Here is a 19,086-nt window from a genome sequence, read left to right as displayed (position 1 = left end):
TTGCTCTGAATGTCGGTATGATTATCAACGCACGACAAGAGTCACCCTTCTAGACTGATTTAGAGCGCAAAACTAATCTTCAAATTATTCCCAATTAATTAATTAATTAGATAATTTTGATTGATAATTAAGACTTATGGTGAATCTTTAAGGTTTAGGTCAATTATGTGCTATCTTGGTTCCCCTGCCAATAAAAGGGGTGGTTCCCCCCAGGACTTTAATTCATTAAAGTTACTAATTATTTTTACTTACTTTTATTAAATTTTTTGATAGCAATTTTTGATAAAGACACACACACACACACACACACACACACACACACACACACACACACACACACACACACACACACACACACACACACACACAGTGTCACTCTGAGACGTAAACAAACTCATCCACAAGTGGCTTAGGCTGCTGTGAAACCTTTAATTGGATAACACATACATGCTAGGACTTTCAACCTGTGTGTGTAGACCACACTATGCATCGCTCTTCAGGGAGAATCCAGACACAACCCCGACCCGTTTGGCAACCATAGGAGGAGCAGGCAAGGTAACGGAGCGCTTCAGATAGCAGCGACGCCTGGGACAAAAAAACAGCCACACATCTCCATCCATTAAATGTACAAATAAATAAATAAACACAAACAAAGATATGAACGTGGTGGGGAAGAACAGCAGATTTACTGTACAGGTTTATATGTTCTTATTTTGATCTACTTTCCAGCTACACTGCTTTGCACACCGAGTGAGAACGTACCATTTAAGGCTACTGTCTATAGAAGAACTTCATATATTTTGACGTAAACAAACATTCTGGGTAGATTTATGGATCTTTTATGCGCATTGACATCAAGCTTCCACTCTTTCACAGTGTTGGTCACATGATCGCCATGTGTGCACTTCACTGAACTCCTGTTAGATCAATTGTGAGAACTGACATTCGATTTTGCATACATTTACCTTTTTTGGCCATTGGGGCACAGGCAGTAGAAATCACCAAAATTTCCTTTACTTTGTGTGTTACTGTGTGTGTGTGAGTAAGCCGTACCAGTGAGAGGAATCGTGGAAGTACTCATTGACGTAGGTGAAGAACTGGCAGTTATGATCGTCGTTACAGTTCTGCTGACACGCTTGTAAATCATCCAGCGGTATGAAGCGCAGGTCTGAACCTCTGAAATCGATTCCCTCAAAAGGTGTTTTCATCCAGCCTATCAGCAGAGAGGAACACAGAACACAGGAGGGAATTTACACAGATTACACAGAGCTTAAGGCAATGACAGTAAAGGTCTGATGGGGGATAAGTGAAATCAGACCTTTTTGGGGCCTTGATGGAGGTATGAGTCTCGTCACAATGCAAACACAATTTAGCTTTTGTGATTCTACTTATCAGCAGATAAAAATTTGCTGAGATGGAAGGGCTTTGTAAGATAAAAATATAGAGGAATGCAATAGAGAGGCCAGAGGTCAACATGGGTTACAGTTTAATTCAAAGTACTGGCCCTGACAAGTCTGGGAATAAAACAATAAAACTGACAACTCCTCACCCGGGGGGGTGGGGGGGGGTGGGGGCCTAGATAACAGATAACTGTCAAAAGGTGGGAGAGGGCAGCTGAGGGTCGCTGCACCACCTTATCAACACCTCAACATCTGGGGGACAGTAAAAGGGAGGAAGGGGATCCCCGCTGCCGGATAGTCTGGGATGCTTCTTTAGATCAGGGACTTCACAGAAGGGTTAATTGTACTGTACTGTTGTTGTGTCATTTACATGTTTCCAGAACACCAGAGAAAACGCACTGAAGGCATGATAATCAAATAGTAAAATAAACACATCTGGCTGATTGGGAATTAGGGCAAAGACCACATGAACTTCAAAGATGCACAAACATCCCTGACATCCTGCTTGAGATGACTATATAAGCCAGACCAACTAAAAGCTTGGAAGGCATTTCTGCTTACAAGAACCTTCCGTGTGCACGCTCCACTGTAACTTGCTGACCAAACACGTCATAGCCTAAGGTATGTTGATTCTGGTGTACCTTGTATTGAGAAGTTCATGTATTGTTTATGCTGTTAGGAGTAGTAATATTGCTAGGTTAATCAGACTCTCAAATGCTAAATGTTAGATAAATAGGTGATTGTTAAACTTTGAAATACTTGGGTTATTCGTAATGTGATTGATTCAAGTAAATCAAGGGTCCTATATTACCGCATGTCTAGATGGTGCAGACCTGCTCAGAGGTAAATCACTGACTGGGCGGGGCGGACATAGGGGAAGGAATTCACATGAATTATCTTTTGTTGGTCTAAGTGTATGATTTGTCAGACACGCATGCAGAAAGCGAAAACTCCGGCCTCATAGCTGACAAATGTGTTACGCCTCCCAGTACAAATTAATCCGAAAACTGCTCTTGAACGAGCTGTTAAATGTTCGTAATTTGGCCGGTGACAATTCTTTGAGCGATACAGGTACGCCCTGTTTGGACAAACAATCCAGTTTCAGCATAATAATGAATGAATCAACAGCAAAGTTATCCTGAATTCTCGAGCGAAGATAAGGATCCGAAACTGAGCTTCTCATGCTAAAACAAAAGAATGGCGCATTTACTCACAGAACCATCCAATCAGAGACTAAATTTAGCACTAGTAATAAGTACATTTATCTTATGGAGTCAGATATGGCGAGAATATTTCATTATGTCTGAATAACTTCACAGCGCCGATAGGAGACCAAGCCACGCCTCCCGTGATCTCCGGACGCCGCCGTTGGACCGGAAGACGGGAACCCATCCGGTCTTACAGCTTCATGGGGCATAAATGCTGAGAAAGGAACTTCCTGTGTCAGTGAACGTTTCACATGTGGGGGGTACTTACTGTTATCGAGGGCACAGAAGCTTGACGGCAGGCCAGAGGTGAAGCCCTCCCTCGCTGCCAACACCATTAGGTCTGAATTTTTCTTCAGATAACAGCTCACTTCAGTGCTGGAAATAGAAAGAAAACAAATCCCTGTTACAGCCGCTGCAAGCCATGAAATTACACATTTAACTCAAAGGAATAAACCAATCTGCAGCATTTAGATACTGTCGGTCATGTTGCCTGGATGAAGTTGGTTACAAAAAAGTCGTCCAACTGTTTTTAATATCTTGTGTTCTAACACACACACACACACACACACACACACACACACACACACACACACACACACACACACACACACACACACACACACCATACCTGTTGTAGGTGAAGTAGGTGCAGGCTGGGTGGTCAGTGCACAAGCTGTGGCACTGCTCAGGGGAGGCAGCGGGCAATGTTAACAACTCGCTTCCTGGGATGTCAGTGCCTGGGAAAAGCTTGGTCTGGCAAGGGGTTTGCTTATCTGACAGGGGAATTGATTCTGGCTGTGTTGAGAATCCAGAAATAACTCCAGTGGCCGACTCGACAATAGGAGGCACAGGTATCGTCCAGCTGAATTTAAGGTGGCACTTATACCTACAAACACACCAGAGAACCATTAAACCAATGGAGGGAGCAGAAAATCAAACTCACCTAGGCTTAACTGCTAATGGAATTCTGTTCCATTCCGATTCCAGGACCACACACACTCCTGCTGGTGCCAAAAATGTAACAACGCTGTCTGTCGCTGTTCTAAAGGCAGAAATACTTGAATCTCACTGGACTGTCACTCATCCCGGCCTTCACCTGATGGACGCGGGTGTGTAGTCTGCTGTGGCGAAGGTGAAGAACTGGCAGCCGGGCTCCTGGGTGCAGACTCGCTGGCACTCCTCATAGTCTGCTGTGAACAAGGTCTTGAAATCCGCTCCAAAGAAATCCACGCCGTGGTACACAGCGCTCAGAGAAGAGCCTGATAACGACACGCAGGGTTCACTCATCCATTCAAATCAGACCTTTGTACTTAGAACCTCTTTATTTAGACGCGGTGGCGGGCTTACTTGGTTCGGCGCTGCAGCCTTTGAGGGAAAACCCTGAGGTGACCCCCAGCAACGGTGTCTGGACGTCAGGCTGCCCAGAGGAGGACAACTTCAGGTAGCAGTAGAAGTTCCTGAAATGAAACGTTCAACTTATATCCCTGTTTTGTATGAATACGTCTGTATATTTTTGTGCATTTAGGCTTCAAAACTTTCACCCTAAGTTTGCAGCTATAAACGCTTTGGCAATGCAGGTGGAAAAGTCCTCAGAGAGTTGAGTTTGAGAGCATGAGTTTGACATCTTGGTTGGCAGCAAAAATGTAAATCATAGAGCTTCTTACTTTACAAAGCCTCCATATTTGGGTTAGAGGGTTAATGGTTAGGGTTTTATATTTATAAAGTTTGTTAAATATTTCAACACATCTGGCAGATTTCATATTATATATATTTGATTTGAGTTCATTTCTCTGCATTCAATGGCTCACCTGTTGTCTTTCGCCCAGTCAGAACGCAGAAAGGTGAAGAACTGACAGGCGGGATGCTGCGTGCAGAGCTTCTGGCAGTGCCCCTCATCCGGAGAGTAGACAAAGTTGATGTCTGAGCCCGGAAAGTCCATGTTCCGCTGAAGCTCTGGGACACACTCTGGAAAGATGCAACAGGACGCGCTCACACATACCATACGTGTACACACATACACAAGAGGTGCAATAGGTAATCATGATTCGGCAAAAAAGGTTTGTGTTACCTTGGCTGAGGGAGAGTCTGCAGAGGAGCAGCAGGCCCAGGAACAGGCACCAGCACACACTCATCTTATCCATGTTGGTCTGTTGCAGTCAAAGTGGTTCCGACTGTTTTTAAAGCTCAACATTTGGACCTCTGGACTGTTTGCATGATTGATCTGTGAGACTTTGGCAGGTTTAAGTGTTTACTATTTCTTAATACTAAACACCACAAGTAAATAAAAGATTCATAAGAGATACAGTGTCCTTGTGTGGGTGTTAACACCCACACAGCAGGTGCATCAGTTTATGTTTGACACAAGGGACACAAGGACGTGTCAAGCAGCAAAGTCAAGCAGAGTTTAGCCGTTGACTTCCTTTTAATAAATCAGTCTAAAAAAGTCTAATTTTCCAACAACAACACCACAACTCATCTCAGCAGGTGCATCCGTTTATGTTTCACAGAACTTTGAGGAAAAACACTAGACATGGAGACACAAAGTCTTCACTGCCACACAAATACAATACTGCTCTGCCATCCGTAGGTTTACAAGCACGTTTGATTGCACTACCATTAATAAATCCGTTTCAGACAAATAGCAGAGCAGAAGAATAAGTAGTGTTAAAACTAAGCATGGACAGAGGCAACAGTAAGGTGTGTGCGTCTCAGAAGTCCTTGAGTGTGTCTTGCCCCTGAGGGTTGTCCAGCCAGTGAGGCGGCCAGCTGGCTCTGATGCTGGGCTCCTTCAGCGCTGCGTAATACTGGCTCAGCTGAGGGAAACGCCCAGCAGGTAACCTACAGCAACAACACAAACACACACTGGTATCAATCAATCAATCAATCAATCAATCAACAGTTTTACTTTGGTGCCTGTTCAAGCAAGAACGACCACCGACCCAAATCTGAAGAGGGTGGCAACCGTCGGAAACACGAGCACCTCGGCCAGAGAGAAGATGGAGCCTGCCAGGTAAGAGCCTGAGCCCACCTGAAGAGAGAGAGAGAGAACTCTGGACTGTTTGCATAATTGATCTGTGATACTTTGGCAGGTTTGAGTGTTTGCTATTTCTTCATACTAAACCCCACAGGTAAATAAAAGATTCCAAAGAAATACAGTGTGGGTGTTATGACTTAACATAAGCAGACTTTGATTTGAAATATTGGTCAGGTCTTACGTTTCGTTTCAGGGTTTGACGAGTCGTTTGTGTGGCGCAATCAGAGAAAAAATGTTTAATTCATACGAGAAGGAAAAGTGACAGCAAGACGCAGTATCAAAAGTTGCCAGGCGACGTGCGTGACAAGACACAGACGGCTGTGAAGCTGATGAATTCTCTGAGAGCTGCTAGATTTGGGGTCCCCAACCCCCAGGCTGCGGACTGGTACTGGTCCGTGGGTCAGTTGGTACCGGGCCGCACAGAAAGAATAAATAACTTACATTTTTTCCGTTTTATTTATAATCTGAGTCTGAACGATGTTCTATTTTGATTAAATGACCGAATTGTCTCTGTTACATCCGTCTATGACTCACATTTGACGCATGTCAAGTCGCTTGCCTCGGTCACATGATACAGTACCGCTAAAACTAAACCCACAATCTAGCAAAATGAGTAAAAAACAAATATCCCTGGAAAGTTTCTTACATGACAATACAACATTAAACTGCATGTATTTTTCATGCAGTTTAAATTTGTTTTTGTGGTGTATCTTATTTTGAAGGCATGTTTAAACGTTACCTTAGCGACCAGAGAGCGTTAGGGGCCAGACAGGATGTTACTCCTCTTGGCGCGATGTTACCAGAATGTTGTCTGATAAAAAAGGTTGGGGGCCGCTGTGCTAGATGAAAGAACCATGTTGACTTCTGATGCTATTCTACTGCAGGATCAAGAAAACTATTCTTGCCAAGCCAGTCATCATTTTAATACAGACACTGACAATTACAAGCTTTTGCTTAGCTTTTGTGGAAGCCTGGGATGGAAACATGACTAGTGTGTGTTGAGAGTGTGAGAGTGTGTGTATCTGCCTTGAGGAGGTATCCCTCCCACAGCTGGAGCTCCGTGTCCAGCACCTCCCGGTTCCTCTTCAGAGCCGACTCGTGCCTTTCTGCCTCAGGGACGAACCAGTTGTAGTAGATTACTGAATCTGAAAGGAGACGAAGATGGAAACGGTTTCAAACTCCCTCATACCTCTTCCAAGGCCAAGTATTCCTCCAATAATGACCCCAACTCTGAGTGATGAAATTGTGAGACCCTCAAACATGCGTTGGTACATGAGCGCCTGTTCTGCCGCGCTGTCTGGGATCAACTTGGTGCCCTGAGACTTGAACTGATTCTGTCATTGAAGGAGGAAACATTAGCACACTTGGTCATGCATGCAGGTGGCAGCTTCTTGATCTATTGTGAGGTAAAGAATCTCTCACCTCCAGGTAAAAACAGGCGCCGTAGGATTCGTTGACAACGTTGACTCCATGTTTAAACGTGGGAAGGTCAGGAATCAAACAGCCACCAGGTTAACAGACAAACGAGCTCATGGCGTGCAACACACTTGCAAAAATGTCATTGTGCATTGTAAAGCAGAAGACTCCTCCACACTGAATGGCACTCACAAGTCTCTCAATTCACTTTATCTTTACCTTAGTAGCAAATATTAACAGAATAAATTACAAATTAAGCCATTTTGATGATTGTTACCGTCAATGATGAAAACGTCTTAGTAAAATCACCAAATCTATAGATACATGTATCAGTGATTGTTCAGCTCTTTGGCGCCCCCTAGTGTAATCCGGCGACAGCGCGCTGGCTGGAACGTCATACTGAAGATATAAAGTTGATTCTGCTAAAATAAAAGCAGTTTGGCGAATTAAAAATAAACCGAATTACAGGCTTACTATTGGGGCTTTTTTTGGAAACGTTCAGTCCTGTTCTTCCATGTCAGTGGTTTAGCTCATAACCCCGAATGTTATTATAATTCATCGTTTTAAAGGTGTCTGGTGTGATTCAGCAAAAACAAATGGAACGTAACAAGACTTTTAAGCAGCTCTCAGATAATTCATCAGCTTCACAGCCTGTGTCATGCTGTTGAGACTTTTCTTCACGTGTCTAATTGAGGGAATGAACGTAAACAAATGTGTCATTCAGGACACGTGACCTTTCTGCCCCCTGGGGTTCAAATCTAACACTTGCTGGGCTTTGTGCTCCTTCTGGTCGAGTGACAGCAGCAGGGACATGAACCGGAACCCCACAGTAGATTGACTGAGTCCTGGGACATGGCGCCGAGTTACTGTGAGCTGAGGAGGATAATAACCACGTCCTGCCTTGGGGGATTTATTCTTATTCTGCTACACTCAAGGTCTACGCGGGTGTAGAGCGATGATAAAAGCACACACCGCCACATGGTGGACTTTAGTAAAATGCAACAATTAATTCAACGCATTCAAAAGGTTGCGGCCATATAGAAATTAGATGTTAAGAACTTAAAGCAATAGTTGTTAATCTGGTAACAAATTTATTTGAGTGAGTGTGCTTGGGTCAGATGCGTGTGTGTTTGTCCCCTCTATATGTGTTTGTGTGTGTGTGTGTTGTAGGTGCTTACACAGGTTGCAGCTGTCCCAACATGGCTGACTCTGATAAAGCATGCGGTTCTTTGTCCACAAAATAAGTAGATAACCTGGTGTTGTAGTGGATCAACCCCCTCTTCACACCTTGATGTGAGGATGTCATAGATCCAGCTGCCCCGACATTGGCCAAAAGGTTAACCCTTGTCTGTGAGGTCATTTGTAGTATGGAAGCTCTGATATCACAAAAACTTCCTCTCTTCAGAAACGGCTCCTCTCCAGAAATGCTCTTCTGCTAACGCTCTCTGTACCAACTCAAGGGAGGAAGGAGACCTAAAAACTTGCCCTGGATGATCCAACCCAGTGAACTCTTCAACTAACTAACGCTCTTCAGCTCAACTCAAGGAAGAGGGAGAGACCTAAGAACTTGCCCTAGATGCTCCAATCCAGTGAACCCATAACCCTCTTTAGCCCAACCAAGCAGCAAGGAAAAGAAAGAAACTAAAGACTCTGCCCTCATTTTTCCAATTCAGGGAACCCACAAGCTCAAAGGCCTGCACCTCCATTTGCTTTCAAAAGTGTCTGACCGTGACTCAACTGGACCAAGCAACGATTCCTCCTACACCACGAAGACAACTTTCCAACTTCTGCAAGCCCAGAACTGAAGACCAAAACGGACAAACCATCGACTCAGTGGACCCTCAGCGCAGCTGTGCAATCGGTGCAACAGAGAATCACAAAACGGACGGTCGTGATTCTATTAAGTAAGGCTTTGATGTTATGACAGATTTAAAGTCAGATTTAGACCTAAGTAGTTAAATACACTGGATGCAATACTGTATATTCTATAATGAATATTTCTACTATTTTTTTTTAAAGTTTTCTAACTGTGCTTTCGAGCACTGATTCCTGCATGCTGCATGATTTCTTTCTGAAATTGTTTGCTCTGAATGTCGGTATGATTATCAACCTTTACGCACAACAAGTGTCGCCCTTCTAGACTGATTTCGAGCGCAAAGCTTATCTTTAATTTATTTTCATTTAATTAATGAATTAATGAATTAATTAGATAATTGTGATTGATAATTAAGACTTATCGTGAATCTTTAAAGTCAAGGTCAATTATATGCTATCTTGGTTCCCTTGCCAATAAAAAAGGGTGGTTCCCCGAGGACTATAATTTATTAAAGTTATTAATTTTTAGAGGGTCGGAAGGCGGTATGGTGGTGGAATAGTTGTGGATGGGGCATGCTCTCTCTCTCACACACACACACACACACACACACACACACACACACACACACACACACACACACACACACACACACACACACACACACACACACGCACGCACGCAGGCACACACACACAGTAGGTGCTTACACAGGTTTGGAAGCTGAAAAAGATGTGAGGCCTATAAGACATTTTTGAAGCCTGTCCCCACATGGCAACATTGCGGTCTTTTGTCCACAAAACAAGGAGACAACCTAGTGTTGTAATGGATCAACCCCCTCTTCACACCTTGATGTGAAGATGTCAGAGAATCAGCTGTGTTGGAATATAACAAATAATGTCAAACATTTAGAGGTAAATGCAGGAGCTGAGATTAATATAATTACAGTAACCAAATGGCTGACTCCAGCAAGTCTGTTTATGGAGCAATAAAACAGAGAGATCCACAGCTTCTCTCTCCAGGAGGGCTAGATAACACATATCTGTGAACAGGTGAAGGGTCACTGCATCACCTAATCAAAGCCTCAGCATCTGTTAGATAGCAGGAGGCAGGAAGAGCCTCTCAGTCTGAGGTGCCTGGATTAGATCAGTGGGGTTTTAGAAGGGTTAATCACACTATAGTGTTGTTCTTTAATTTACACGCAAAGAGTATTCCACTTTCCCCCACAGACAGCTGTTCATCCCTCAGATCTGAATCCTAGAGCCACCTCTCTCTTGAAGCTGGCTGACCAATTAATAACGGTTAAAACGCATTGTCATCAGTGAATTACCATACGATGTAAACGCCTTGTATTAGCGGGATAAATAGGGATGCACAGGAATATTTGATGTTCCTTCTTTGACCCATGAGATAGTCGGAACCAGCGCTGTCCAAAAGTCTTATTCCAGTAAAACCCATCTGAAGATCCAGCCAGGCTTTTCCTCATTTGTCGCCAAATCAACGAACAAGCAGAGGACACTCTGTTGAATCCTTAATAAGCTGCCACGACATTGGCCAAAAGGTTAACTCTTGCCTGTGAGGTCATTTGCAGTATTAAAGCCCAGCAGGTCCACCCAGAATCAGTCTTCAGCTAACGCTCTCCAGCTCAACTCAAGGCAGAAAGGAGACATAAGAAACTCAAGAATGTGCCCTGGATTTTCCCAATTCAGCTAACCCAGCTAACCCTCTCTGTTTGCTGCTCTTGCTGCTGTGAAGACTTTAAGAGACCCCTCATCTCTCCCTGGACAAAGACCCAAACTTTGTCTCAGTGAACACCTTTTTCTTTCTCTGAACCTGTTGAGTTCTCCTTTTGATTGCTCGACCTGAATCCTGATTGCAAAGCGGTTCCTCCTGTTTTCTTCAAATTCCCCGTCGACAAACTGCCAATCGAGGACCTGCAGATCTGCCCTGTGATCAACTCATCAGCGCCTGAATCTACGACCCAACTGGATCTTCAACGCAACAGATTGCTCAACTACTTCATTGGTGAATTACAACATGGACGTAACTCCACCAAGTAAGGCCTAGATGTCTGTGCAGAAATAGAGTTAGGAATTGATATTATGTGCATTAGATATAGGATACTGTGTGTTCCTAACTAAGCAAAATATTACAAGTGTGTTCTTTTAGTTTTTCATCGGTGTTAACCAACAACGATTGCATGTGCGCCGTTTCTTGTTTTTTCCCTCTCTTTCTCTCAACCCTTTGTCCTGGTAAACTGTACTAATGCGTTACAGTGCCGTGTGTCCGACTGAAGGCTTTGTGTATTGTAAGAATTTCTCTGAGTCTCTCAGCCTGTCTCACAAGTTACCTAAATCAAGACTGTCTCCATCCCATCTTCTCCAGCGCTGAGGTGCAGAGCACACTCTCTCACACACACACATGCACTCACGCACGCACACACAAGCACACACACCCACACACAGGGAAGCTAGGAAGATATCCGCCATCTTGGTAATGAACCTTGAACTGTGGGACCCTTCCCATTCACGTGCGTTTATCCGCCACTTTATATAGCCCTGTTTCTAAGCTAGGTTCCTTTACATCATCCCTCTCACACACACACACACACACACACACACACACACACACTCATGCTTTGTTTTCCTTGTATTGAAATCTGTTATCACCTGAACTTCTTGCTATTGTTTGTTTTCAGGTTTTTTATTATTGTGAGTTAATAAATCCTTTCATATGTTTGCTCTGAATGTCTGTAAACATGATTATCAACCTCTACGCCAGACAAGTGTCACCCTTCTAGACTGATTTCAAGCGCAAAACTAATCTTGAAATTGTTCCTATTTAATTAAATAATTTATCAATTAGATAATTTCAATTGATAATTAAGACTTATGGTGAATCTTTAAGGTTTCGGTCAATTATGTGCTATCTTGGTTCTCCTGCCAATAAAAGGGGTGGTTCCCCCAGGACTTTAATATTAAAGTTGTGAACTATGAATAATTAATATTTAATTTTAATTATTTATTTTGATAGCAATTTTTGATAAAGTAATATCACCAACAACCCCCCCCCCCCCACACCATACACAAACACACACACACAGTTTCACTCTGAGACAAAAACAAAGTCATCCACAAGTGGCTTTGACTGCTGTAAAACCTTTAATTGGATAACACATACATGCTAGGACTTTCAACCTGTGTGTAGACCACACTACACTACTCTGTGCAGGCAGAATCCAGACACAACCTCGACCCGTTTGGCAACCATAGGAGGAGCAGGCAAGGTGACGGAGCGCTTCAGATAGCAGCGGCGCCTGGGACAAAAAACCAGCCACACATCTCCATCCATTAAATGTACAAATAAATAAATAAATAAACACAAACAAAGATATTAACGTGGTGTTGAAGAACAACAGATATACTCTACAGGTTTACATGTTCTTATTTTGATCTACTTTCCAGATTGAGAACATACCATTTAAGGCTACTGTCTATAGAAGCCTTCATATATATTGACGTAAACATTCTGAGTAGATTTATGGATCTTTTATGCACATGACATCAAGCTTCCACTCTTTCACAGCGTGGTATCACATGATCTCCATGTGTGCACTTCGCTGACCTCCTGTTAGATCAATTGTGAGAACTGACATTCGATTTTGCAAACATTTACCTTTTTTGGCCATTGGGGCACACGCAGTAGAAATCGCCTAAATATCCTTTACTTTGTCTGTGTGTTTATGTGTGTGTGTGTGTGTGTGTGTGTAAGTCGTACCAGTGAGAGGAATCGTGGAAGTACTCATTGACGTAGGTGAAGAACTGGCAGTTGTGAGCGTCGTTGCAGTTCTGCTGACACGCTTGTAAATTGTCCAGCGGTATGAAGCGCAGGTCTGAACCTCTGAAATCGATTCCCTCAAAAGGTGTTTTCATCCAGCCTATCAGCAGAGAGGAACACAGAACACAGGAGGGAATTTACACAGATTACACAGAGCTTAAGGCAATGACAGTAAAGGTCTGATGGGGGATAAGTATAATCAGACCATTTTGGGGCCTTGATGGAGGTGTGAGTCTCCTCACAATGCAAACACAATTCAGCTTTTGTGATTCCACTTATCAGCAGATAGTAAATGCTGAGATTGAAGGGCTTTGTAAGATAAAAATATAGAGGAATGCAATAGAGAGGCCAGAGGTCAACATGGGTTACAGTTTAATTCAAAGTACTGGCCCTGACAAGTCTGGGAATAAAACAATAAAATAGAAGATCTAACAACTCCTAACCCAGGGGGGGGCCTAGATAACAGATAACTGTCAAAAGGTGGGAGAGGGCAGCCGAGGGTCGCTGCACCACCTTATCAACACCTCAACATCTGGGGGACAGTAAAAGGGAGGAAGGGGATCCCCGCTGCCGGATAGTCTGTGGGGCTTCTTTAGATCAGGGAGTGCACACAAGGGTTAATTGTATTGTACTGTTGTTGTGTCATTTACATGTTGCGAGAACACCAGAGATACAGTAACAAACTGAAAGCACTATAATCAAATTGTAAAATAAACACATCTGGCTGATTGGGAATTAGGGCAAAGACCACATGAACTTCAACTATAAGGTTTGTTAAATATTTCAACACATCTGGCAGATTTCATATTATATATATTTGATATTTGAGTTCATTTCTCTGCTTTCAATGGCTCACCTGTTGTCTTTCGCCCAGTCAGAACGCAGAAAGGTGAAGAACTGACAGGCGGGATGCTGCGTGCAGAGCTTCTGGCAGTGCCCCTCATCCGGAGAGTAGACAAAGTTGATGTCTGAGCCCGGAAAGTCCATGTTCCGCTGAAGCTCTGGGACACACTCTGGAAAGATGCAACAGGACGCGCTCACACATACCATACGTGTACACACATACACAAGAGGTGCAATAGGTAATCATGATTTGGCAAAAAAGGTTTGTGTTACCTTGGCTGAGGGAGAGTCTGCAGAGGAGCAGCAGGCCCAGGAACAGGCACCAGCACACACTCATCTTATCCATGTTGGTCTGTTGCAGCAGATGAGCTTCTTCAAATGCAGCTGCAGTCAAAGTGGTTCCGACTGTTTTTAAAGCTCAACATTTGGACCTCTGGACTGTTTGCATGATTGATCTGTGAGACTTTGGCAGGTTTAAGTGTTTGCTATTTCTTAATACACCACAAGTAAATAAAAGATTCATAAGAGATACAGTGTCCTTGTGTGGGTGTTAACACCCACACAGCAGGTGCATCAGTTTATGTTTGACACAGGGACACAAGGACGTGTCAAGCAGCAAACTGGGATTGAGAGTTTAGCGGTTGACTTTCTTTTAATCAGTCTAAAAAAAGTCTTATTTTCCAACAAAAACACCACAACTCATCTCAGCAGGTGCATCCGTTTATGTTTCACAGAACTTTGAGGAAAAACACTAGACATGGAGACACAAAGTCTTCACTGCCACACAAATACAATACTGCTCTGCCATCCGTAGGTTTACAAGCATGTTTGATTGCACTACCATTAATAAATCAGTTTCAGCCAAATAGCAGAGCAGAAGACGGGTAGTGTTAAAACTAAGCGTGGGCAGAGGCGAACACACACGGGTATCAATCAATCAATCAAACAATCAATCAATCAGCATGGTGCTGTTTTACTTTGGTGCCTGTTCAAGCAAGAACGACCACCGACCCAAATCTGAAGAGGGTAGCGACCGACGGAAACACGAGCACGTCAGCCAGAGAGAAGAAGGAGCCTGCCAGGTAAGAGCCTGAGCCCACCTGATCTAACAGTTGCTGAGATTTGTGCTCCTTCCAGTCGAATAACAGTAGCTTGTCGTCGTAGCCCTGCAGGTTCTTCTCCTCCAGAGCAGGGACACGAGCCGGAGCCCCACAGCAGAGTGATCGAATCCTGGGACATGGAGCCGAGTTACTGTGAGCTGAGGAGGATAATAACCACGTCCTGCCTCAGGGGATTGATTCTTATTCTGCTATTCTCAAGGTCTACGCGGGTGTAAAGCAACGATAAAAACACACACCGCCACATAGTGGACTCTAGTAGAATGCAACAATTAATTCAACGCATTCAAAAGGTTGCAGCCATACATAAATTAAATGTCATGCTTTAAGAACTTAAAGCAATAGTTGTTAATCTGGGTAATTTATTTGACTGAGTGTGCTTGGGTCAGATGCGTGTTTGTGTTTGTCCCCTTTTACATACACATTCTAGGACTTTCAACCTGTGTGTAGACCACACTATGCATCGCTCTTCAGGGAGAATCCAGACACAACCCCGACCCGTTTGGCAACCATAGGAGGAGCAGGCAAGGTAACGGAGCGCTTCAGATAGCAGCGACGCCTGGGACAAAAAAACAGCCACACATCTCCATCCATTAAATGTACAAATAAATAAATAAACACAAACAAAGATATGAACGTGGTGTGGAAGAACAGCAGATTTACTGTACAGGTTTATATGTTCTTATTTTGATCTACTTTCCAGCTACACTGCTTTGCACACCGAGTGAGAACGTACCATTTAAGGCTACTGTCTATAGAAGAACTTCATATTTTTTGACGTAATCAAACTGGGTAGATTTATGGATCTTTTACGCGCATTGACATCAAGCTTCCACTCTTTCACAGCGTTGGTCACATGATCTACATGTGTGCACTTCACTGAACTCCTGTTAGATCAATTGTGAGAACTGACATTTGATTTTGCATACATTTACCTTTTTTGGCCATTGGGGCACACGCAGTAGAAATCAGCAAAATATCCTTAACTTTGTCTGTGTGTGTGTGTGTGTGTGTGTGTGAGTCGTACCAGTGAGAGGAGTCGTGGAAGTACTCATTGACATAGGTAAAGAACAGGCAGTAGTCATCATCGTTGCAGTTCTGCTGACACGCTTGTAAATTGTCTAGCGGTATGAAGCGCAGGTCTGAACCTCTGAAATCGATTCCCTCAAAAGGTGTTTTCATCCAGCCTATCAGCAGAGAGGAACACAGAACACAGCAGGGAATTTTCACAGATGAGCCAATGACAGCAAAGGTCTGGTGGGGGAAAAGTGTAATCAGACCATTTTGGGGCCTAAGGGGTGCTGCACCACCTTATCAATGCCTCAACATCTGGGGGACAGTAAAAGGGAGGAAGGGGATCCCCGCTGCCGGATAGTCTGGGATGCTTCTTTAGATCAGGGACTTCACAGAAGGGTTAATTGTATTGTACTGTTGTTGTGTCATTTACATGTTTCGAGAACACCAGAGATAACACACTGAAGGAACTATAATCAAATAGTAAAATAAACACATCTGGCTGATTGGGAATTAGGGCAAAGACCACATGAATTTCAAAGATGCACAAACATCCCTGACATCCTGCTTGAGATGACTATATAAGCAAGACCTACTCAGAGCTTGGAAGGCATTTCTGCTTACCAGAACCTTCCGTGTGCACGCTCCACTGTAACTTGCTGACCAAACACGTCATAGCCTAAGGTATGTTGATTCTGGTGTACCTTATATTGAGAAGTTCATGTATTGTTTATGCTGTTAGGAGTAGTAATATTGCTAGGTTAATCAGACTCTCTAATGCTAAATGTTAGATAAATTGATGATTGGTAAACCTTGAAATACTTCTGGTTAGTCGTAATGTGATTGATTCAAGTAAATCGAGGGTCCTATTTACCGTGTGTCAAGACTGGATCAGATGTTTCGGCACGCTTGACTCACAGTGCGGCAGATCAACTTCCCATGTGGGGGGTACTTACTGTTATCGAGGGGGCAGAACCTTGATGGCAGGCCAGAGGTGACACCGTCCCTCGCTGCCAACACCATTTGGTCTGTATTTTTCTTCAGATAACAGCTCAGTTCAGAGCTGGAAATAGAAAGAAAACAAAAACCTGTTAAACAGTTGCTGCATGCCATGAAATTACTCGAAGGAATAAATCCATATGCAGCATTTAGATACTGTCGGTCAAGGATAAGGTTGGTTACAAAAAAGTCCAACTGTTCTTAATGTCTTGTGTTGTAACAGTGCCTACACACACACACACACACACACACACACACACACACACACACACACACACACACACACACACACACACACACACACACACCATACCTGTTGTAGGTGAAGTAGGTGCAGGCTGGGTGGTCAGAGCACAAGCTGTGGCACTGCTCAGGGGAGGCAGCGGGCAACGTCCACAACTCGTCTCCTGGGATGTCAGTGCCTGGAAAAAGCTTGGTCTGGCAAGGGGTTTGCCTATCTGACAGGGGAATTGATTCTGGCTGTGTTGAGAATCCAGAAACAACTCCAGTCGCTGACTCGACAATAGGAGGCACAGGTATCGTCCAGCTGAATTTAAGGTGGCACTTATACCTACAAACACACCAGAGAAGCATTAAACCAAAGGAGGGAGCAGAGAATCAATCACCTGCTGGTGCAAAAAATGTAACAACGCTGTCTGTCGCTGTTCTAAAGGCAGAAAGCTCAATCCCTTAAATCTCACTGGACTGTCACTCATCCCGGCCTTCACCTGATTGACGGGGGTGTGTAGTCTGCTTTGACAAAGGTAAAGAACTGGCAGCCGGGCTCCTGGGTGCAGACTCGCTGGCACTCCTCATAATCTGCTGTGATCAAGGTTTTATAATCCGCTCCAAAGAAATCCACGTTGTGGTACACAGCGCTCAGATAAGGTCCTGACAACGACACGCAGGGTTCGCTCATCCTTTCAAATCAGACCTTTGTACTTTGAAACGTCAATATTTAGACGCAACGGCGTGCTTACTTGGTTCGGCGCTGCAGCCTTTGAGGGAAAACCCTGAGGTGACCCCCAGCAATGGCGTCTTGACGTCAGGCTGCCCAGAGGAGGACAACTTCAGGTAGCAGTAGAAGTTCCTGAAATGAAATGTTCAACTTATTTCCCTGTTTTGTATGAATATGTCTTTAAATTTGTACATTTAGGCTACAAAACTTTTACCATAAGTTTGCCGTTATAAACGCTTCAGCAATGCAGGTGGAAAAGTCCTCCAAGAGTTGAGTTTGAGAGCATGAGTTTGATATCTTGGCTGGCAGCAAAAATGTAAATCATAGAGCTTCTAACTTGACCATGTCCAAGTATTTAGGTTTGTTAAATATTTCAACACATAGGGTAGTTTTCATATTATACATTTTTGAGACTTTTGAGTTAATTTCTCTGCTTTCAATCGTCACCTATTGTCGTTCGCCCAGTCAGAACGCAGAAAGGTGAAGAACTGACAGGCGGGATGCTGCGTGCAGAGCTTCTGGCAGTGCTCCTCATCCGGAGAGTAGACAAAGGAGATGTCTGAGCCTGTGAAGTCTATGTTTCGCTGAAGCTCTCGGACACACTCTGGAAAGATGCAACAGGCCGCACTCACACATACCATACGTGTGCACACATACACAAGAGGTGCAATAGGTAATCATGATTCGGCAAAAAAGGTTTGTGTTACCTTGGCTGAGGGAGAGTCTGCAGAGGAGCAGCAGGCCCAGGAACAGGCACCAGCACACACTCATCTTATCCATGTTGGTCTGTTGCAGCATATGAGCGTCTTCACATGCTGCTCCGTCAAAGTGGTTCTGACTGTTTTTAAAGCTCAACATTTGGACCTCTGGACTGTTTGCATGATTGATCTGTGAGACTTTGGCAGGTTTGAGTGTTTGCTATTTCTTAATACTAAACACCACAAGTAAATAAAAGATTCCAACGAGAACCAGTGTGGGTGTTATGACTTTACATAAGCAGACTTTGATTTGAAATATTGGTCAGGTCTTACGTTTCATTTCCGGGTTTAACGAGTCTTTTGTGTGTTGCAATCAGAGAAAAATTAAGTTTAATTCATACGAGAAGGAAAGAAACAGCAAGACGCAATATCATAAGTTGGCAGGCGTTGTGTGTGACAAGACACAGACGGCTGTGAAGCTGATGAATTCTCTGAGAGCTGCTAGATCAGGGGTCCCCAACCCCCAGGCTGCGGACCATTACCGGTCCGTTGGTCATTTGGTACCGGGCCGCACAGAAAGAATAAAACTTACATTTTTTCCGTTTTATTTATTATCTGAGTCTGAACGATGTTCTATTTTGAAAAATGACCGGATTCTCTCTGTTACATCTGTCTGTGACTCACGCATGTCAAGAGGCTTGCCTCGGTCACATGATACGTTAACTAAAAATAAACCCGCAAGTTAGCA

General features: G+C 43.7%; 2 protein-coding genes, 1 long non-coding RNA gene and 1 pseudogene across 3 annotated transcripts; all 4 read right to left on the bottom strand.

Moving 5' to 3' along the window:
• Nucleotides 1-409: 409 nt before the first annotated feature.
• On the bottom strand, nt 410-4,788 carry LOC143000392 (coagulation factor XI-like). Its single transcript, XM_076149700.1, has 8 exons — nt 4,677-4,788; nt 4,417-4,573; nt 3,956-4,065; nt 3,705-3,867; nt 3,237-3,494; nt 2,877-2,983; nt 1,054-1,213; nt 410-585 (listed from the first exon to the last, which is right to left on the bottom strand). The coding sequence occupies exons 1-8, from the start codon at nt 4,747-4,749 to the stop codon at nt 483-485; spliced, it is 1,131 nt and encodes a 376-aa protein (XP_076005815.1). The 5' UTR covers nt 4,750-4,788; the 3' UTR covers nt 410-482.
• A 228-nt stretch (nt 4,789-5,016) lies between these two features.
• Nucleotides 5,017-14,790, bottom strand: LOC143000427 (glutathione S-transferase A-like; annotated as a pseudogene).
• Nucleotides 12,014-13,453, bottom strand: LOC143000398 (uncharacterized). The gene is made up of 2 exons (XR_012963617.1): nt 12,649-13,453; nt 12,014-12,187 (listed from the first exon to the last, which is right to left on the bottom strand). It is a non-coding gene; the product is annotated as an uncharacterized LOC143000398 (long non-coding RNA).
• A 300-nt stretch (nt 14,791-15,090) lies between the features above and the next one.
• Nucleotides 15,091-18,482, bottom strand: LOC143000389 (coagulation factor XI-like). The gene is made up of 8 exons (XM_076149696.1): nt 18,348-18,482; nt 18,088-18,244; nt 17,663-17,772; nt 17,411-17,573; nt 16,996-17,253; nt 16,640-16,746; nt 15,697-15,856; nt 15,091-15,228 (listed from the first exon to the last, which is right to left on the bottom strand). The coding sequence occupies exons 1-8, from the start codon at nt 18,436-18,438 to the stop codon at nt 15,126-15,128; spliced, it is 1,149 nt and encodes a 382-aa protein (XP_076005811.1). The 5' UTR covers nt 18,439-18,482; the 3' UTR covers nt 15,091-15,125.
• Between the last annotated feature and the right edge of the window lie 604 nt (nt 18,483-19,086).

Source organism: Genypterus blacodes, unplaced genomic scaffold, assembly GCF_046128005.1.
Source record: "Genypterus blacodes isolate CSIRO-AG114 ecotype Tasmania unplaced genomic scaffold, CSIRO-AGI_Gbla_v1 ptg000048l_1, whole genome shotgun sequence".
Lineage (NCBI taxonomy): Eukaryota > Metazoa > Chordata > Actinopteri > Ophidiiformes > Ophidiidae > Genypterus > Genypterus blacodes.
The sequence above is the reverse complement of the archived record's forward strand: the minus strand, read 5'-3'. Positions and strand labels throughout refer to the sequence as shown.